The sequence below is a fragment of the Oculina patagonica genome, chromosome 13, assembly GCF_052425735.1.
Source record: "Oculina patagonica isolate OP01 chromosome 13, crgOcupat, whole genome shotgun sequence".
Classification (NCBI taxonomy): domain Eukaryota; kingdom Metazoa; phylum Cnidaria; class Anthozoa; order Scleractinia; family Oculinidae; genus Oculina; species Oculina patagonica.
Window position 1 is genome coordinate 33,114,537 of NC_135770.1, and position 22,062 is coordinate 33,136,598.

At 39.2% G+C, this 22,062-nt stretch overlaps 3 protein-coding genes across 4 annotated transcripts; 2 read left to right on the forward strand and 1 right to left on the reverse strand.

The window, feature by feature from the left end:
- Positions 1 to 16: 16 nt before the first annotated feature.
- LOC144634266 (protein Churchill-like) lies at positions 17 to 4,201 on the reverse strand. The gene is made up of 4 exons (XM_078493172.1): positions 4,061 to 4,201; positions 2,993 to 3,131; positions 1,726 to 1,796; positions 17 to 449 (listed from the first exon to the last, which is right to left on the reverse strand). Exons 1-4 carry the CDS (start codon positions 4,097 to 4,099, stop codon positions 354 to 356), a joined length of 345 nt encoding a protein of 114 aa, XP_078349298.1. The 5' UTR covers positions 4,100 to 4,201; the 3' UTR covers positions 17 to 353.
- Positions 4,202 to 4,236: 35 nt separating this feature from the next.
- On the forward strand, positions 4,237 to 12,370 carry LOC144634264 (uncharacterized). Its single transcript, XM_078493168.1, has 8 exons — positions 4,237 to 4,508; positions 6,301 to 6,379; positions 6,821 to 6,929; positions 7,900 to 8,000; positions 8,329 to 8,378; positions 9,922 to 10,046; positions 10,659 to 10,805; positions 11,677 to 12,370. Exons 1-8 carry the CDS (start codon positions 4,450 to 4,452, stop codon positions 11,940 to 11,942), a joined length of 936 nt encoding a protein of 311 aa, XP_078349294.1. The 5' UTR covers positions 4,237 to 4,449; the 3' UTR covers positions 11,943 to 12,370.
- Positions 12,371 to 13,368: 998 nt separating this feature from the next.
- LOC144635244 (uncharacterized) lies at positions 13,369 to 21,558 on the forward strand. 2 transcript variants are annotated; one of them, XM_078494343.1, is made up of 8 exons: positions 13,369 to 13,731; positions 15,472 to 15,553; positions 16,071 to 16,179; positions 16,736 to 16,836; positions 17,704 to 17,753; positions 17,992 to 18,116; positions 18,258 to 18,448; positions 18,492 to 18,601. In XM_078494343.1, exons 1-8 carry the CDS (start codon positions 13,658 to 13,660, stop codon positions 18,546 to 18,548), a joined length of 789 nt encoding a protein of 262 aa, XP_078350469.1. In that variant the 5' UTR covers positions 13,369 to 13,657; the 3' UTR covers positions 18,549 to 18,601. The 2 variants fall into 2 exon arrangements, with proteins under 2 accessions (XP_078350469.1, XP_078350468.1); XM_078494342.1 differs by lacking the exon at positions 18,492 to 18,601 and adding an exon at positions 21,213 to 21,558 and having other exon boundaries at positions 13,384 to 13,731; positions 18,258 to 18,416.
- Positions 21,559 to 22,062: the final 504 nt, after the last annotated feature.

The following is a 22,062-nucleotide window of genomic DNA, read 5'->3' on the forward strand; positions in this document are numbered from 1 at the left end:
GGAGTGAGAAATTACAATCTTTCAGATCTTTACATGTAGTCCTGTCACTTCTTTACAGGAAAATACATCTTTCCTAAGGCTATTGACTTATAAATCTTCCAGCCAGCCACCACACTGGTACTTATCAGTTAAAAGCTCATTGCATTGAAATTTGATGACTTTTTAAAGTTTTGTACAAGCCTTGGGCCAAAACATGTCTGACCGCTCTGATTACACCGAACTGGCAAATGTTTTTCTTTTTCTTAATAATTATTGTGTTTTTAAAAATATGGCAACTAAGACTGAGATTCTGACGGCCTGATTCACTGCACAGTCTAGCCATAAGGCTTATGATATAAGACTTCTTCCCTGAGTCAGAAGAAATTGTTGGTGTTGTAAGCTGGGTTTTCAGGTAGAATGCTAACAGAGTCAGCTGCTGTGCCACATAAAAGACAAGTCATCATGTATTCCTGCAACAAAACAAACACATTACAAAAGCCACACTTATTAGATGGGCCCAGGCCGCTAGTGGCGCTAGCAGCCTCCGCCCGTCTCTTGCTTTCGGTTAGTTTTTTTTTGTAGGAAGGGTATTGAAGGTCACGCATTCTGATTGGGTTAGAATGGGTCATCTTTCATCAGCCACTTGAAATGCCTGGATGGGGGAAGGGGTATGGGACGGAGATAATATAATCTGTTGTTTTTCTTTCTACGTCATCTGCCACTTGACATTAATTGCTCAGATAAGGGGAATGATGGGGAAGAGGGATTTTAATTACATACGTAATAAGCATTTTGTATGTGTCTAACTCGATAAAGAATCCTCACTTTGACAACACTAGAACCGGGCAATAAGAAATGACTAATACAAGATATAAACGAAAGTGACAAGTAATATTTTACGAGTTTTTAGTATTAAAAAGAAAACAGACATTTTGCTTAGATGATATCAGGAAGAGGTATTTTGTTTACCTTGCGTAATACGCATTTTTTCATTTTGTATGAACCGTTTAACTCAACAAGAAATCCTCGCTTAGACCACAGAGCAAAATAGAGCTGGACAATTAGAAAGGGTTGGTACAAAATATAAGCTAAAGAGACAAGTTATATTTCATGCGGTTTAGTGTTAGAAAGGAAACAGACATCAGAGCGATGTAAACAAGCAAGCAGCCTATGACCTTACTGGCGGCAAAGTATCATATTCGTATATCGGTTGTCACGCAAAAAGGAAATAAGGCTACTAAGGCCCGTCTATAAAGCCACAGGGCTTCTTGTTTATTACATTATTGTAACAACTGCTGCAGCTAGCCTGCATGTGGTCTCCCCTGTTAGAGTTTCTCACTTTCCTCAATTGTTATCTTGGGCTAATGACCACTTGCATATGTAGACACTCATGAATAATTATGAAAACCAACTGGGAGATAGCTGCAACCCTCCAAATTAAGACCATTTTAGTCGCCATGGCGACTAAAATTTTGGAGCTAGAAAAAATTGGTACCAGAGTCGCAAGTCTGGCGACTAAAATTGAGAAGAAGGATTGAATGTGTGACTGAGTTAACTAACATTTTTCACTGGCGACCAAACTCGTGCAGTCAGTGGCCATATGGCCACTAAGGAAAAAAAATCAATTTTGAGGGTTGAGCCGTCATAATTCCTAACCACTGATTTTTCATAAGACATAGCTTCACTTTATAAAGAGATTCCTATTCTGACTCCAATAAGAAAAAACCCAAGAAGAGTAACTATTACCTGGTACTGTCCTTCAACTCTAAATGTGTATTCATGCTCTGCCACAAGGTGATCACAGCTAGGACAGACATCTGCAGAGACATTTTTTTTAAAAAATCTAATGTTAATGTTGGCAATGAATCTAATAATGTTCAACATGTCATGAGCATGAGACAAAGAAAAAAATCTGACTCCCTAGTGGCAATTGAATACCCTTGATCCTTGACAGGAGGGTGCTCTATCCACTAAGCTATGGAGAGACTTGTGGTGAGCAAGGCCATTTACTAGTTTCATATGTGACACATACCTGCCTGGTGTTTGGGAGGTCATGGCTTCGATTCCCATCAGGGACTCAGATTTTTTTTCTTTGTCCCATGCTCGTGACATGATGAACATTTGACCTTTCTCATTTCTTTACTGAGCTTAAAATTTACCATCTTTCTAAATTTATCACCAAATTTTAAAAATGTTTTAAAGAATTTAAGAAAGTTTAAAGAATTCTTTATGGAACTAGGAATATTTCTGGTGCTACAATCAGTACACCCCAGGATAAGATGTGCAAGGTGCAGTGACCTTATGGTTATTCACTATTGGTCTTGATAGCCAGGATCATTGTTTTGTATTCTTGGGTATTTGACACTTCACTCTGATGATACCTTTTTTCTCGTCCACCCAGATGTGGAGTACAGTGAATTTTATACTTAGGGTAACGTGTTCTTCCAGAAGATATCCATACCCCCACCATGAAAGGAAATTACATTTTAGCTTCATGCTTTCTTTAAATATATTTCACTCTCAAGAACCCCCTCTCCCTTAAAATTTCCAATGAAATGCCCTGGGGTGGTATAATGTGAAACCACATACCATGCGGTTCCATAAATTATCCATACCTCCCCCACAGAAGAAAGTTTTCATAAGACCCCCCCACCTACCCTTCTGGAAATTCCAATAATTTTATAAGTTTCATGAGTTTTTGGTTCCCCCCCCCCCCCACAGGAATTTTCAATCCCTTTTGTAAAGGAAGTATAGACATTTTCTGGAACCACGCATTTACATCCAGTGGGAGTAAAATTCTCCTGATTGGGCATTAGAATCGAATGAAGACTTGACCTTTTTTACCCCATAGCTCAGAGACTACGATTTGTAGTTACCCTATAGCATTTGCCAAGTTTTGCTCATGCAACTGAAGATATACAGAAGTCAACTCACTTTTTTAGACCAATATTGCAACTGACAGGGTTTATATTATGCCAAACATCTCTCTAGCTAATTTTTATTAAACACTTACGTTTATAGGTTACCAGTTCTTCTCCATTGTCATCCTCCTGACTCAACTTTTCTGTAATTTTAAGTGGTTCTTTCTTGCCGCATTCCTTACAGCAAGCAAAGTTAAGTAAATATGTACCACTCTCCAGGCAGATGGTGCCCTAGAGAAAACAATCACTTGTTCCAGTAGGCTCAATAATTTTGGTGTCTGACATTTGCAGACTGTAGACTGAAAACTGCAGCATGAACATAACGGTATATACTGTGTTAATATATATTACCATTGTTGACAGTTAACCAAAAACAGGCTTACTGGAGTGTAATTTAGCAGAATTTAGGCAAACTGGAGCAACTGGAGTGGAAGATTTCAAGACTGAAGTCCGCATTTGTCAAACAGCAGTCTGCATGAACATTATGCACCTGTCAATGTTAAGCCCCATGGGAGGGGGGGGGGGCAGGCAACCCATGGGAATTTGACATTGTGAAAATTATCTCTCCCAGGGTTGGGATTTTGACATCTAAAATGGTCTGTTGGGTTAGAAATTTAAAAGGAGATATGTGAAATTTGACATTCAATAGGTGCCCAGGGGTGGGGAATTTGACTCTGGCTTCTAAAAAATGTCAAAATCCCCTGGGTCTATCCCCCTCCCACCTTGGGGCTTAACATTAACAGGTGCATTCGCTGTTTTCACCATTCCCATAATACACCTTGTTTACCCCCCAAAATTTTAACATAAGCATTGTTTTCAATTTCTCTTGGGATTTACAATGACGTACGATCGTCCTAAGAGAAATTGAAAACAATGCTTATGCAAAAATTTTGGGGGGGTAAACAAGCATTATGGGATCGTGAAAAAAGCGAATTACTTGCTTTGGGAGGAGGAATCTCAATCAGACTTCTAAAACAGCTAGAAACAGAGCTTATCGTTTACACGCAATTATCTGCAGCTACATCATTAGATAATTCCTGATCGAAATGAGCAAACCATCATTTACATCACCTTGAGCGCGGGCTCATATTTCTACAAAGTCGAGCATACAAACACTAACCACATGCAAAAACACAAATAAGTTGTAAAGATTAGCCTACTCTTTCAGGATGCTGTTCTTTTACACAATCTTTGCACATGTTGTATCCTGCTTCACGCGTTAAGTATACCTTTCTTCTCCCTTGATCCACCTTCTTGTTTTGGTGGGATGCGGTTTTTTTGTTTAAAGATATTACAGTGCCTCCTACACAACGTAGAAACCTCTGAACGAGTAATGAATGAAAACGAGGCATTGCAGCTCCGAGGAAACTCTCTAGCCTTCGAAAGAATTTCTGGAAGTGTCAAGAGATTTTAACATGATCGCACCATCGCCGGAATACATTAGGTGGCGATTACTACGCAAACAATATTCTTTGCATATTCATCTTAAAATCTGGCGTCAAATACGGCCGCAATCAAGTCGCGCTATAACACTAACCATGAACACAACATGAACAGTTCTCAAAATGGACTTCTTCACTGGATTTCAACAAATAAGCCATACATCGGGTAAGTGGTTAGGTTATTTCCCTTTTAATAATTTATCATCTTTCGTTTTCTTCTATAGATGGCAATTAAAGCAGTCAGCTTTGTGCGAAGCTGTAGTTGTTATTAAATTTCATCGTTGCCTTCCGCGGTTGCCGACAAAATGGCCGTGCAACTTAACTTAATCACCTTGTTGATAAGCTTTAGTATTAGCCAACTTTTTATCTTATATGATGCGTATAGCTTTGAATGTCATTGACCATTAAATTGTTTTATTATTACTGCTGGGTTTAATTCTATGAGCAGGCAACTAAAATTTGTTAAAATTTGACTTCACCTTTAATATTTTGTTTGTGCTTGGTTCATCTGGTTTTTACAACACTTTATTGTTGTTATAATACATGCATGTTACTTAGTCGAAAATTAAATTGCAGTAAGTGTACGTCTTTTAGAAGACATTTTAATCAAGAAGAGAATATTGCAAAAGCAGACACGAATGAAACGACAAAGCTTTCAACAACCAAACAGTCTCAAAACTAGAAGGTAAATTTATTGTGTCGAATTTTCAACAGTTATTGGATGAAATTTTTGTGATATCCGGAATAATCAATGTTGTGGTAATTGTTATCAACCCCTACCGAGATCTTGATTATTCCGGATATCACAAAAACCGAATTTAATACTTGTTTATTATTCTTTGCTTTTCTGGAAAAAAATAAGGACAAAACGATTACAACAGTTGTACTAATTCCTACTTGTCATGTTGCTTCTGAACGCTTTTTCCTCATTTAATTGGTGGAATAGTTCCTTCGCAATCTTTGTTGGTCATTTTGTGTTTTCCAAGAATTTATTGTCCAGCAATTTTTTCAATTTAGGTTAATTTTTTGCTTGGTTGAAGAAGCAAATCGACAAGCTATGAATTTTCTTCGCTGTCAGATGTCTCCCACATTGCTCTCAGAAATCACACATTGCCCGCCCAACCAACAGATGAGTGAAAAATCTGCTAGCAAATTCAGTGGCAGACCCAAACCTTCAGATATGGGGGGGGGATGATCATCCAGACCCTAGGATAAGGGGGCCCTAGCCTCCTATGCAGACATTCTTAGGGCTCGTCACGTCTGCGTAGGAGGCTAGGGGGGGTGCCCGCTCTCGAAAAAAATTTCTCGGCCCTTCGGGCCTCTACTTGTTCTAAAAATAGGAAGGCCAGGCCCCTCCTCTAGATCCATCACTGAGATTATTCACTCATCTGTAGGTTGCACTGATTCTCAGAATTAAATGTGGGTTCTTAGCCAATGAGAAGACAGATAGTGACTACAATGTATAATAAGTAGTATACACACCACAGAATCTTGTATTGTATAGCCGCAGGTTCAGTGTTGTAGGTACTGTTTTTACTCTGAAGTCTGTCTTGCTTGTAATCTTATTTACTTATTTATTTATTTATTTATTTATTTATTGTACTTAACATGGTGCTGGTTGTTGCTTCCTTGTCGAGAAATAACACATGAAAAACATTCTCTGGGGGCATCTTTAAGAATTTTCTTTGACAAATTAATGATAAACAAAGGAAACCTTTTGTTCCTCAGAACAATGAAACCAGCTAAAGATTTAGGGGTTTTGGTTAGGGCTAAAACCATAACCGGTGCGCGGCTAGTCTTGATTGTGGTTTTCTTACTGTTAGTTTTCACTCCGGTTTGCTTGCGGTTTGCTTTCACTCCAGTCTGCTTGTGGTGAGACGTTGTTTGTTCTTTGGGGCAACACTATTTTGATAAGTTTGCTACTTACTTGATATCTACTGTTTTTGTTTTGTATTCAGGTACAGCCACCCAATTGGTGTTATAGTTTTGTCAGTACTTGGGCTTGTTGTGTGGATTCTGGGATACAGGCTTATAAAGGTACATGAAAGCTTCAGACTGTATTATTATAGAGAGAGGGATGGCCGACTAGAGAGGTTAGAAGCATCTTGAGCTCTGTATGTACATGTATGTATGCAATGGATAAAATGATCTGCAGGAATCTCAACACTGGTCAGAGACAGGGTCATTGTGTTGTGATTTACAGTTTTTGTGGTAATTATCTTAATAGCAAGATACCCTTTTCTACTCTCACAGTGCCCCTCTCTGCCCAAGAAAATAATTGGGTACAGACGGTGTTAGGGTGACATAACAAAAATGCTACCCAGGGATAGCCTGGGATCGACTTAGCTTTTTGAACAGTGGAAATGCTAAAAAATTGCCATACCAAAGCTAGCTTAGAATTATATACAATGTACTTTATGTATGTATTTTGTAAGTCCATTTGTACATGACTGTATGATTTGTTGATTATCATTACAGCCCATTGTTATTGTGGCCGCTTTTATATTTGCTGGTGTTGGTTTTTACTCACTAAGTCCCGATGTACTGGACACAGAGTTCTGTTGTGATGGAAACCACAGCTTAGAAGGTGAGATACATGTACATGCATGTCAGTACCACTCGAAAGTCAAAAGCGTCTGTTACCTGTCTTAGAGTTTAGCTAGGTATAATCCCAAAAATAGCAGAGTTGCTAATACCAGGAGACCAGGGCGAGGTTGTTCAAAGCACGATTAAGCTCATCCAGGGTTAGCGTGAAATTTGATTTCAATTTTATAATTTTTTTGAGGTTTTCTGTTTATATTTTCTGTCCCCCAGTTTTGACGTGGACCAATCTCAAACTTCACAAAACAGTAGCTATGGAAAACCCTTTAAACCCTTTAAAACAAGAGAACTTAAAACTTTGATCATCTTTTAATCCTGGGTTAGAGTTAATCGGAGGTAGGTTAAGCCAATTTTGAGTGTCAGTTTGCGGCTACTTGCCTTTAGGAGAAATTAAAGCTGTTTGCTGTCTAGGAAGAACAAAAATGTGGCAGTTTGTGCAATGTGTGACCCCCTGTAATAGACCATCCCAAGAGACAAAGACTCCACACATACATTCAAATATGGTGGAACCTCTATAATTACAGACACCTACCTATTACGAACAGTTCGGACCTTGGTCCAAAAAAAACCAAAATTCATATAACTCTACCTCTGTGATACGGACACCTCCTTAATATGGACACTCTTCCCTGTACATGTAGCTGTCCATATTAAAGTGGTTCAACTGTACTGCAAGTCATGCACCTCCTCCCACCCACCTCACCTGGACCCCTATCTGACATCTTCCCTGCCTACAAGTGCACCTTGTCTTTGCCATTTGAGTTTGTCTTTTTCTCCCTTATGGCACATTACATGTGTTTGCTAGAGCTGTAAATGCAATCAATCACTTAACTGGTTCTGCTAGAGCACAACGTTCTGACAGTACATTCTTGTTATTTCCATCTTCACTGACTCACTTCGTAGTTTAGAGAAATTTAATCAGTCTTTAATGAGATGTTTTGTTTGTTTTCTGACAGTGCGTATCTCCATTAGCATTATATGCGGGCTTCTTGCTGGAGCATTGGCCTGTTATGTTTACAAGATTGGTGTGTTCTGCATGGGTTGTATTGTTGGATGGGTGAGTTTAATACATGTACATCAGTTGAACCTGCATGTAACAGATAACTTAGAGTGTTTTTTTACTAGTTGAGCATAAAAAGTAATTTACATTAATTTTACTTTTAATTGGTCTTGCATTTATGCTTAGTGACTTATTAAAAAACATGCTATTCTTGTAGCAAATCTTGTTATTAATAAATAAATACAAAACCAATTGTGACTCACTCACACCTTTTCCTAGTATAGTGTACTACCTTTTCTTAAGAATCTTAAGATCACTTTACATGTATCTCATTTTGGTACGGTGACTCAGTCTATCTTGTCTTGGTCTTTTTTAATTTCCACAGGCACTTTCCATTGTAGTAGTCACTTTCTGGGTTTCCCGTCACCTAAGGAGGTATGTAGACAGTTACTTAGAAATATGTTGTACAAAATTAAAAATTTAAATGGCTGCATTTAAAATAATAATAATAATTATCATCATCATCATCATCATCATCATCATCATCATCATCATCATAAAAGATTTATATAGGGCCATATCCATGTCTCATGGCGCTTTACAGTAAAATATTATTAACAATGAAATTTGATTAAAAATTTACATCAGTGAGTGATAAAAGGAAATACTAACAAATAAAATAGCTAAGCTGTAAAAATGGAAATAAAACTTGTTTACATACATGTACACGTGCATGTATGGAGATTACTTTTTACAGTAGCACTGCATTCCCATCCCCTAAGCTGCTTGTCCCTCAGTCTTTAGCTGGCAGAGCCTGTGCACAAGAAACAAGTGGCTCTGAAACAGGTGAACTGATTGGCTGGATTTTAACAAAAGAAACAGACAATCAAATGAACCATTTTGAAATCCCTTTTTTATACGAAGGCTTAAAATGTTTTTAAAATGTTTGATTTGATTGCTAGATTTGAAACTCCCAAATTCGCCAATCAAATCATGTCCCAGAGCCAATTGTTATTCCTGCACAGGCTCTACCAGCTACTACGATTTCCAGTTGAGTGAGACGCGAACAAAGTTTGGTGACGAAGTTTCAACATAACAACGGCATTGTTGTCAAGGGCAAACTTCTCTGTTACCATTGGTAACAAATTTGCGTTTGTAACTGTCTTGCTCGACAATCTCGATGCTTTAAATAAATACAAACACTACAAATATCGTCAGCAACACTTTATTACGCTTTCAAATAAAAAATATATACACAGAGACAACGATAAAGGAAACAAATAACGAAATATATTATGCCTTAGCTGTTTTATATCGATGGTAACAGATCTGTGTAGAGAGTTGACGTTATGTTCAACGTGCGTCACTTTACCTTCCTTGTTAGAGTTACTGTTCAACTGAAATTATATCGTTTTCCAACTCCAGGGATTTTCTAGCAGCTTTAAGAATTCCTTCAGCTTTTAATAATATATCTTTCTCAAGTGCAAAATGAATAATTCGCGAACTGAAATGAAGAACATTTGGCGCTTCGTAAAGCTGACAAAAGCTAACACCATTTCGGATCGAAATTTCAAAAAATTAGCCAATCAAAAAATTGCTCAATTAAAACTGACGCCATCTTGGATCGAAATTAGCCAATCAAAAAATTGCCCTGTTTCCCGAGAGGTCCTCCTTGTATAAAAGAACAATGGCGGTCAGTACCTGTAACGACAAGTTACCAATGGAAACAGAGAAGTTTGCCCTTGACAACAATGCCGTTGTTATGATGAAACTTCGTCACCAAACTTTGTTCGCGTCTCACTCAACTGGAAATCGTAGTAAAAGGGACAAGTGGCTCTGGGGACAAGAAGAAGTAAAACTGTTGCTGCACTGAATCAGTCTTTTCTTTTTAACTGAATGATCAGTCATGTTTGTCGCTGTCCACATCCACAATGTGAAAACCCATGTATGCTAATGCATGGCTGTATTTTTGTTTCAGTGACCTGGCATTTTATGGTATTTATGGTGCCACTGGTCTTGTGTTCGGAATCCTTGCTGTATGGCTTGAGAAGGCCTTTGTCATTATGGCTACATCACTCATAGGATCTCTCATGTTTCTTCTCGGTAAGTACTATTCAGTATGAATAATTGTTTAATACGAACAGATAGAAATAAGTTTTAAAACATGAAAAATTAAAACCATGTGTTTTTAATGAAAGCTCTTTCATCAGAAATTGAAAGAAAGGCAGCACTTTTAAAAAAAAAATAACATGTTTTGAGTCAAAAGTTATAAACGATGCAAGAGGTGATAACTTTTGTGTGGTACTGTAGATGGTTTTCTTAAATTGTTGTCCTCTTTGCTCAACTGACTGCCACTGCCTTTGGTATTAACTTTTCTTGAAAGGTCTTGCTTTACTGAACCATGTTTTCCCTGACTCGTCCCCAGTCGTCTCTTATGCGAAAATTGCAATTCTTCTCTTCCTTCCCATGATTCCCTCCATGTTCAGCAGTCGACTCAAGACGGACTCAAAAGATGACTGGGGACGAGTCAGATGTTTTCCCTTACCCTGTGATGTCCAGTGAAGAACTGTTTTACTGGCATCCTACACAAAACACAATCCTAAAATGAAACGTTTTGTCCTTGGTTTCAGCATACATTCATGGCAATATGCCCTATGTGCTAGCAATTGAACACCAGACAGTTGATTTTTAACTAACATGGTCTCTTCTTTCCAGGTCTGGATCATTACTGCCGAACTGCATTCACTATTTTGATCAAACAAATCCTGTTCAAGACAAAGGATGCCTTCAGCCAAGCTGCTAATCATCCCACTCATGTGAAACTGGAGTTCCACGAAGCTCACAAGGAATTCACTGATCAAGGTTAAAAGTTTTGATCTTTTTGTAACTTCAGTTGGGTACGGTAAACAAAAGTCTCTCTTTGCACACACAATAGGCCCTTTCCAGCTAATGATCACATGGTACCGGTACATAACACCTTGCTGGAGGGCAAGCAACGTGCTGGGCGATCCAAAACAAAGTAACTTCAACCAGTCATGCTTGGCTTTTCTTTGTTTTAAATGCCCCAGCGCGTAGCCTGCTCTCCAGCATTCTTTCCCTTCAACACAGTCACACGTGATCCGTTTGACCGCCGCCTGGTTAAGCTCAGTTGGAAGAGCACCTAGCGGGAGGTCGTGGGTTCGAACCAAGACCAGACCAAGAATCAGGGTCTTAAAATAACTGAGGAGAATGTGCTGCCTTTGCAATTACGTCTCTAAATTCTCCTTGTAAATATTTTTTTAATATCTAATTATCATAAATATTTTATATAGCTCTAGTATTTTAAATTCTCTTTTTACATATTTTTTAATACCTATTAATTGTGTCCCCAAATTAGTATGGGATTTTCCCAGGCTATGTGGCCTTGACACATTAATAAAGTTTATCTATCTATTTATCTATCTACGTCTACAAATGGTTAGACATTCTAGTCATCTCGGAAAAGGACGATAAACCGTATAACAGGGGACGTTAAAGAACCCACGCACTAATCGCAAAGAGTAGGACAGGAAGCATTTGATAGCTATCATCATCATCATCATCATCATCATCATCATCATCAATTTGAGATGTATTTTATCAACTGAAATAAAGACACTTTATTTATTTATTTATTTATTTATTTATTTATTTATTTATCATTATGATCATCATCATCATTATTATTTAACGTTATTTTGTTTCCGATTTTCAGCTTTAGCAATGTTCCTTGGATGGTTGTTAATGTCAGCGGTCGGTGCCATGTTACAGTTCATGTACACCGCGCAAGAAATCGACACAGACCTGTTTATAAAAAGCTGCGCCTGCAGTTCCAGAGACAGCACCGTGCCTGATGATAAAGGAGTACGATACGTGGTCCTGCCTCAACCCAAGCTGAGGGCTTTTTTACTACATCAGACTAATACCAGGGCATATATGAAAGACTCTTGGGATGATATTACTGCGGCGGAGGGTAGATAATTGAGGAGGTGCAATAAGCCGTTAAGCGGTGCGGTAAATATCCACTGATATTCACCGACATAAGCGTAAACAACTGTTTTAGTAGTTCTGAGGGCAATAATATGTTACATGTAGCTACCCGGGTAGCTACCCAACTAGTCACAGAAGGGACATTATTAGTTTCAGTATCGGCTGATTTGCCATGACATTTTGTGCGTTATACACAAGTTTGTGCAATCATAAAAATTCAAAATGTAATACACATCAACCGCTATTGAAAGACTTGTTTACACGCTCAGAGCTTCCTTTAAATGTTGTGCTTTCCATGGTAAAGTACCATTCTCTATGCTTAGATGTTAATTTTTACCTTCAAAATGTTTTGAAACAACTCGTTATGGAATTTACCGGGTTGGGAAGTTATTACTCATCTCAATAAAAAAAATCAATAAAAAAAATCGACGCTTGTATGGAGTGTTGTTCTAATTTGTTACTTTTATAAGAAACCCTACTAACACACTACCTTAATCTGTGGAAGTTCTAAAGCTCTATTCCACCTTACCAAAACCTCACTTCTCCCGAAAATAAACTATCCAGCATTTGAAAGGGTGACATTATCCGCCATTGCAGAGTAACCTAGCCAACGTTGTGAGCGATAGCCCTTTGTAGGAGATTTTGCTACAGCAATCCTTGACAAGAGAGGATGATGATCTCTTGCCCTTGAATATTTCCAGCAAAAAATATATCACACTTAACTCTTTCGCTGCTAATGTCGACTTTTGTCGACATTTGGAGGAGCAGTCAATGAACCACTTGTGACGTCATCAATTTGAAAGTCAGCAGATTTTGGTGATAAGCATCTGATAGAGCTAGGTTTGACCTTTTCAAAGAACCATTCATTTTGCGTATCGGTCGCATCCTGACAGAGCTAATCGAGAAAAAGTCAACCACTTTTTGGTGCAAAATCGGTCCAAATTTTGGCTTATGCGCATGCGCCAAAGTACAATTTTGTACATTTTTCCGTGGAATCTTCATCAAAATCTTGCTGCATCGTGGAAAAGTGCTTTTTAAGCAAAGTTAAGGGAAATCCAGGATCGTAGCATCAAAAATTCAGGATACGGGAAAAAAACCCTGTTTTTGGAGAAATTTAGCACTGAAAGGGTTAAAACGTTAAGGGCCTCAAAGATGGCAGTCGTGTTAAATTAACTTCACTGTTTGCATTTATTATAGGTAGCCCATAATTCCAGTTAGCACAACCTTGAACAATTAAAATGAAAACAAGACTCCCCCCTCCCCCAATTTCAATGATGGGGAAAAGGGGCGCTTGTTGGTTTAACGCAAATTCTTCATTGATTAGGGGGGAGGGGAAGAGGGGTTTCATTTCCCCTTTTATTCCATCCAAAATTGTAGTTAAATAGCACAAGCAGCAAATTTTATGGCAAACCAACGGACATCTTGTTTAGGATTTCCCTGTAACTGTAAAAAAAAACACGATAACGCCTTCTGAATCAGATTATCATAAACATGACAAGTTCGGCAAAAATAGCTTATGACTTATCCACTAGGCGCGATCCATATCGGCTGTTCGTTCTTCAACGATCGACTCCAACTTCAAATATATTCGACTCTTGATTCATTAATGACTGTACGAATGAGTGGCAGAAGGTGGTTCTTTTAAATGGAGCGGGTATTGGTGTGTCAGAGGAGAACGAATAAACAGTTTGCACAGCGAAGCCGAGATGGATTTTGACGAAGGGCTTAACCTCACAAAAGAAGCCACACAGAAAATCCTCGACAAGTTGGTTTATAACAAGTAAGTTTATCGTCAAGTAAAGAAACCTGATTTTCTTTTGTCCCTGTCTCGCGCTCTATTAGATTCCGTGTCAGTTGGAAATTAGCAGTCTGGCTGTTTTGTCACACAAGACACCAGTTGAATCTGTTCCCTTATGAATATGGCACCTGCATGTTTGTTGTGCTTTTGATAACACTTGAACTACCTTCAGTTAAAACTGTATTCCAGCAGGGGGCCTATTTCATTTCAAGACTTCCTGAGCGGACTTATATAAAGAGGGACGCTTATTTCAAATCTTAAATCATTAGCACGCATTAGATAAATGTACTGGCTGTAGAAATGTTGATTTTGATTTAATAACATGTACAATTCTAGTCTCCACAAAACAAACTAACAAACTGAAAATATTTTAAGCAAATGAAGGATCATCGCAGTAATGTACTCAACTTAAGCAGTGAGAAAAGCAAGCCTGAAAAAAATTCAGGCTTGAACGGGAATCGAACCCATGACCTCTGCGATACTAGTGCAGCGCTCTAACCAGCTGAGCTATCAAGCCAACTGGGAGCTGGTCACTTGTGAGTTCGTAATATACCCGTGGATGGAGAAGTTATGAAATGAATATATGGAATTCATATATTTGTACTGCGGATATACATTTTAAGCAAATGAAGGATCATCGCAGTAATGTACTCAACTTAAGCAGTACTGCTTAAGTTGAGTACATTACTGCGATGATCCTTCATTTGCTTAAAATGTATATCCGCAGTACAAATATATGAATTTCATATATTCATGTCAAACTGAAAATAACTGTGGTAAACAGATATCAGGTAAAGGTAGTTGTTTCAATTCCCTTTCATAAGTTGTCTTCACTTAGAAAACAATGCGGGGCCTTCAGTGAGATGCATTGGGGTTATTTAAAACTTGTAGTTAAGACAGCAAGTCGTACCCTGCGGAACAGGCGGGTCATTTTGCGGGTCGCGCGGGGGCTTCGCGCTCGGCTTCGCGCGACCTCGCAATTACCCCGCAAAAAATAAACCGCCTGTTCTGCAGGCTAGAAAGTCGAGAGTTTAAAGATGGCATTTACGTGCAGTGAGGTAGGGGACCGAACAGTCTACGATTCCTTTAAGCGCACTGATCCTAAAAAGTAATGGGACGCTTACCCACTTTAGTTTTCCATCATTAACATCTAAATCTAAGAGTTACTCCCCCTCCCCCCACTTCATTCTAGGCGGGAGGGGGTCTATATTCTTTCGAATTCATTAACTACTGATGCGAAAATATGTCGCCAACACTTTTTCATTCAATCTGATTAAGGGGTCTCAAGGCATTTTTTAGCTACAATTTTATTCTTGCCGTACATGTTGCCCTAAACATTGTGTACATGTATATTAAAAAAAAGAATCGCGATATTCGTAAAATTAATGTTACCATTCCCTTAATGTTTCATTTCCGTAAATACGATAGACTGAATTTTAAAATTTGGAAATAGAGAAGCGTGTTAAAAAAGAAAAAGAGAGAGCTAAGCCATCGCGTGACTCTGTGATGCAACAATAGTTTGTGCGTGTACATACACCTTATTCGATGGTTTAACATATAATACGCGCGGATATTTTGCGAGTTGCGTAGTATTTTCCCGAGCCCCGTAGGGGTGAGAAAAAATACGAGCAGTGAGCAAAATTTCCGTTCGTTAAATGGCGCAATAGTTGAATAATGAATAGTTGTAAATCCCTTGTTCTAAATTTATCTGTTTCGTTGTAGGCATCCAGCCACCGTTACTGTGATAGAGATCCTAGCAGTGATTGGTGTTGTAGTGTGGGCCGCTGGTTACCGACTTATTAGGGTAAGAATGTTGGATCAACTGCAAATTCAGCTCTAATGCAACCGTAATGTGATGCTTACACCCAGGTTGCGAGAAGTCCTTCCTGGGATAGTGGAAATCACTGCGCGCAAGTTAATCAAAGTAAACCAATAGTAGTCTTCACGCGCCCAATCCCCATTTCCCTCTATGAGACACGCCTGCAGGACATTACGGCAGTTGCAATCAACAAAAAACTTGTCCTCGACTTGGCAACACTGAATGCAACTTCAATGATTCCCTGCAGGTGTCGATCCAAAAGCAATCCATATTAATGACTTTACCTTACAATTTTCGCGCATTCAGAAACACTAAACGGATCTCTGAAGAGCTTTGTTATTTTTGGAATTTTTCACGTCTCTGGAGCTGAATATGATACAACTGGATTCTCTATTTACCTGCAATTGATTCCAAGCTACTTTTTGTGCAGATTTTTTTTGATGTCTTCTTGCACGCTTCACACAAGTTAACATTAAATATAACCTTCTTTTCATTTCCCCAGCCATGCATGTTCCTTGCCGGATTTGTTCTGGGTTTTCTCATTTTCTATGTATTCAGTCCACTGATTTTTAAGACGCAATTATGCTGTGGACCTAACGGCAAAGAAATAGGTCAGTAGCGAGCTTACGAGTTGATAAGAAAGCGAATTATTATGGATAGTATTATATAAGAGGTCGGGGACGCAATCAAGCGTTTTGGGTTCAAGCCCTGGCTTGGATTTCTTTACTGTCACAGGGCATTTCTCCACCCAGGTGTATGTACGGTACTGGCAAATTTAATGCTGGAGGGGTGAGGGCGGGGGGTTAAGAGGGTAACCCTGCGATGAACAAGCATCCCATCCAAGGGGAGGTGACTGAAATACTCCTAGTCGCTTCATGCTAGAGAAACCGGGATACAGTACTTGTCGACACTTCAAGGACACTGACATATGATGTGGACCTTCTATTAATTTTATTACATAGAATGAAAAGGCAAACAACTGATTTTGAATAAGCTCACAACACGAACGCATTTTTAACCCTCGCATTTTAAATAGGCTGGATAAGCGTTGTATTTCATAAACCAAAGATTATTAAGATTTGTCGCGCATGCGTTTGCGTTTAAGTTGTTGTTATGCTCCTAAGCGAGTAGGAATGTCTTTTTATTTTGTGTTTTGTTATTTCGCAGCTCATGTACTGTTCAGTGCACTAGTCGGAGTGTTTGGTGGTTTCTTAGGATGTCGTTTATACAGGCTTGGCGTGTTCACAATAGGCGAGTGTTTGGGACTGGTAAGTAGTACCTACTCTTTGTCGAGGAATATTGTCGTTGGAGTGGATGGTATGTACTGTTGCAGTTATGCAAGCTGCTTGGTTTTTCAATCAATCGTGACATACAGCAAAAGGTTCAAAAGGCGTTTAACATTATCAAACCAAACCACTGTTGCTAGACCTTGCTAATGACAGAGAGTAAATAGAGCGTTAAGTGTCTTGCCCATGGGCACAACACACAGGAATTCAATGACCCCGGCCAGGGCTCGAACCCAGACCGCTCGATCTTGAGTCCAGCGGACTAACCATTAGGCCGCCGCGTCTCCCATGCGAATTATTGGCTTAACTTGAATTCGCCTCCCAGGCGAGTTCAAGTTGAGCCATAAATGCGTGCACCTAAAACATAGGAAACACAAACAATTTATATTCTTAGGCCCGGTTCAGACGCCGATCTTTTCATGAGCCGAACCTAATTCCTTGAATTAAGTACATGAAAAGATCGGCGACTGAATCAAATTAGAACGACTATTTCAATTTGGAATGGCTCACCCGTTCTTCCCGCCTGGCTTGGCCGAGAATTTTGCCTGTGGAACGCCTTTGGAACGACTTTGATTCAGACGCCGTACTTTTCATGTGCCGATCCTAATTCATAAATTATTATAATGTATTTTGACTGGTTTTATGTGAACTGTATTAGAAACGGCCTCGGAACGGCCAAAAAGTACGGCGTCTGAATCAAGAGGCGTACTTTTGTCAATTTGGGTCGGTCTAAATTCGAATTGAGTTCGGCTCATGAAAAGTACGGCGTCTGAACTGGGCCTTATAGTTCTTACGTGGTTTAGTCTGTAGAACTTAATAGTTAAGTCTGGTATTTATTTTATCTTTCAGATTGTTGGCCTCACAATACTTAGCACTCCACTTTACAAGTATTTTCACAGGTAAATTTACAAAGCAGAAGTATTTTGAATAATCACAAGAAAAAAGCCTCCGAAACAAGTGCCGCATTTAATTGTCAAATTTTCGGTGAAATCTTCGAAGAACTAGTGCAACTACTCGAGATATAAACTTCCGAAACTTGTCACATCAGCATGAGGTCGTTGTTAAGCAGGCGCAGTAATTCTCAGAAAAGTTGCAGTCCTCAGCTGACACTAGTTGCCTATTTTTTTTTTCTTTCAGTAACATTGCCTACGCGGCTTTGATGGCATCAATATCACTTATGTTCGGATCGCTGGCTCACTTTTACGAGAAACCAGTTGTTGTCATAGCAACAGCAAGCGCTGGATCGCTGGCTGTGCTATATGGTAAGCATGGATGATGAACTTATTACTTTCAAAAATGGTGATTTTATTTTTTGCTTTTCAACGATCAGCGAATAAATCTAAATCTTCTTTTAAACCTTTAATCAACCTTTTTAAGTCATGTATCTCTGTATTTCTTTTCAGGAGCCGATTACTTTTTGCGGACAAGTTTTTCAGTTACAATAGAGAGTTTTCTGTTGCGAATTCGAGACGTCCTTTGGGACGGGATGAGATCAGAACTCTCAAATTGGACCTACAGAGCTAAAATTCCAGGCCATCTGGCGGTCCGTTTTACAAGCAGTTGTGAGTATCAAAGAAACCTTGCTATAGCCTGTGTACAACTGCCCTCTGGTGGCCTCAAGAAAAATCAAAGGGGAGCGGGCGGCTGTACACTGGGTACACCGTTTTAGACAGAGGGAGGGAGGAAGAACTTAAAACTGTCCTGACTTGTTTTGATTTTTGCCGTTTTATTCCTGTTGAAAATAAGCAATACAGTACAATTCCGTGGCTCACGAACAGTTTACAAAGTTAAATAACTTTGGCCTGTAAATAACAAACTGCAAAAACTAACAAACACTTAAAGGAGAAGTTCACTCCAGAATGGCCATTTATTTTCTTTACGCCAATAAAAAGTTTATACAAAGATATGTTATTCACCAAAATTTCAGCCTCCAACGTGCGCTATAACCCTACGAAATCTTTCTTTGAAGTAGCCCAAAACTCGACAACTGAACGCCGCCATTTTGGAGCCTGGTAATGTATGCGTGACGTCAAAGAGCTCAGCCTGAAGTTTGGCGGGAAAATTTTAATAGTCGAAACTCCTTACATTTCTTTGTAGTGGCGTTTGTTTGTCAAAATACAAATGAGATACAAAAATCTTTTCGCCGTCTTTCAATATCTAAAAGAAAAATTACTCAATAAGAATGGGTAGGGACGAAAAATTACTGCCAAAGCGAACACAAATATTTGTGTGTTCCAAAAGCTATACGGGAGACTGCTTTGAAGAAGATCACAGATACAGTCTCCTACGTGAAAATACCCACACACAAAAAAGAAAGAGCCAGACGCAATACCAACCAATGATGCGTTTATGTTATTTCACTTTTTAGTTGATTTCAGGGAGGACTTTTAATCAACGAGAGAAACTCTTCTTGATCAAATATAAGATCGCAACTCCCAAAGTGAACTTTATGTCATTTTTGTAGTTGACTGACTGAGCTAAAAATATTTGAATTATTTCATTTTAGATCAAGCAAAATTTTAACTTAAATTATTACTTGTTTGTATCTTTTTCTCTGTCTTTTTCTCCTTCTATATTTATTTACATGTACAACCCAGTCATTGCATCCAAAATTTTTAACAACTTAGCCCGTTTTGTTATTTCTATTCTGAGAAGTGTTGTTGCCAATTTAAGTCAATTTTTGTTCATGCTGTAATTATTTGCCGTCGTCGTATTTGCTCGATTAAACGCGGTCACCGATTAAACTCCGGCTTCGTATTAATAAACGCCGGGTCAAAAATGCTAACTTTTAAATTAACGCCGGGGACGTTTGATCGAGGTCCCGGCGTTTATTTGCGGTCGAGCAAACAAGTAAATATATTCTCTTATATAGCACTGCTACGACAAACTGGTACGGTTTGCTTCTTTGGTAATTTTTTTATAATGTTCAAGGAAAGTCCGGCGTAAAATAACTAGGATGGATGCTGTAAACAAAATGAAACAGCAATGTTCGCGTTCGTGTTGTCATGACTGACGCACTGTTGTTTATAACAGTGAACGTTTATAACTGCGGAGGACGTTGGCGACATTGCCGTTTATGGACTCATTGGTTGTTTATGTTCTGCAGTTCGGTTTGTAACAAATCTTGATTGCAACATGCACGTGCCGTATGCAATACTGTTACTTTGGTAAAAATCATCCTCGGAGACCCAAGAGCAGTTTGTCGGCCGGGACGACGAGAAAAATCGTGGTTCTCGGGACTGAAAAAATTACAGAAAATTGCACTTCGTTAATAAACACCGGACCCCGCCAAGTTTGAAATAAACGCCGGTGGTGTTTGATTTGAGAAAACACGGTAAGCAAAATGACTAACCTCCATTCTTTCCTTATTCTTTCGCCTCCTTTCGCTTGCATGTCGTTTGAAGGGAGTTACAGAAGGAGATTTCTTAAAAATGGTTTATATTGCGTCTGGCTTTTTCTATCTTTTGTGGGTATTTCCACGCAGGAGACTGCATCTCTGATCTACTTTGAAGCAGTCTTCCACATAGTTTTCGGAACACACAAATATTTGTGTCCGCTTTTGAGCAATTGTTCTTTTAAATATCGGAAGACGGTGAAAATAAACACCTCTTTTTGTATTTCTTGGAGCTCTGTGTGAGCAAAATGGTGCTGCACAAACAGGCATTTTGACAAACAAAAGCCACTACAAAGAAATGTAAGGAGTTTCGAGTATTTAAATTTCCCCGCCAAACTTCAGGCTGAGCTCTTTGACGTCACGCATACATTACCAGCTCCAAGATGGCGGCGTTCAGTTGTCAAGTTTTGGGCTACTTCAAAGCAAGATTTCGTAGGGTTATAGCGCACGTTGGAGGCTGAAATTTTGGTGGATAACGTATCTTTGTATAAACTTTTTATTGGCGTTAAGAAAATAAATGGCCATTCTGGAGTGAACTTCTCCTTTAAACAGGGGCACCCAACGAGAAAATTTTACTATAGGTGTCTATAGGTTAAGAACAGCATATCTTTTCAGATACGCTACCTGAACTTTCAAACGTCAGAAAACTTTAGGGAACGAAATATTATTACCCGAATTTACAAGCCACTGTTGCCTTCTCGAAAATCGTAGCTTGCCTTTTTCGTAGCCAAAACGACATTTTTCTCTCTCCGAAAACAAAAAGCGTAATTACTTTTCCCATGTCACGAAGGTCTGAGCTAAAGAAAACTCCAGTTTTTCATCCCACTTAAATCCGTAAATCGTAGGGGATTTTAGGTCTTCCGGACGGATATAGCTAGGTATTCACCGAAACGGTGTGTTGGGTGCCCCTGCTAAAACACGAAACAGAAAAGAAAGTAGATAATTATTCTTTTTCTTCTTTTAGCCATCCCTATGTTTGTGTGTTGGGGTGTGAGCACGGCTATAGGATTCGCAATTCAGTACAAGATAACAGCTAGCAATTTAACCAGTGGCTCCAGTCTTCTACAGTTCTGTAACTGCTGCGATAGACCCAGACCAGACAGATGACATATCACAAGATTGCCACGTGCAACGCAAACGGGCCAATCATCACATACGACTGATAACAAATCAAAAGCGCGTCATGTGCAAGACAGCCGGCCAATCAATACACAAGACTGACGATAAATCATGATCTTGTCACATGCAACCCCGACTGGCAAATCATCACACGAGCCCATCTTGTGTAATGCCAACTCAATTTGTCGCTCCAGGAATACCTCAAATACTAATACCAGTTGATACGAGATCTAACTTCAGATAATTCTCCAGTCTAGAAAATTCTGGGAGACTATGCACTAGCTTTAGGGACTAGAATCTGTAGGTTAGTTTCAGACAGCAACCAACGTTTGACCAATCCTTGATCAACTATTGGTGAACCATTTCTTAAATACCCAACCAATCCCAGCAATACAAGTCATCGAAGTTAGTAAGCAATTCTGGAAGGTCTGATGTTAAAATGACAACAAAATCAGCCAGAGCGCGGTGCACTTATTTCAACATCTCTCAAAGTTTCATTACATCTCCTTAGCTTGTGCTACTAACGGGCTTTGCACTTACAAACTTATCACCTAGGCTCCGCTTCCAGCCATGGGTGTTTCGGCGCGCCCGTGTTCCTCTCCACTCGCACCCCCCCCCCCCTCCCCCCGTTCCCTAACACTTTCAATAGTTCACACAAGTTAGCGAAAGGACGAACAGGGGTGTTCTGTTACTTT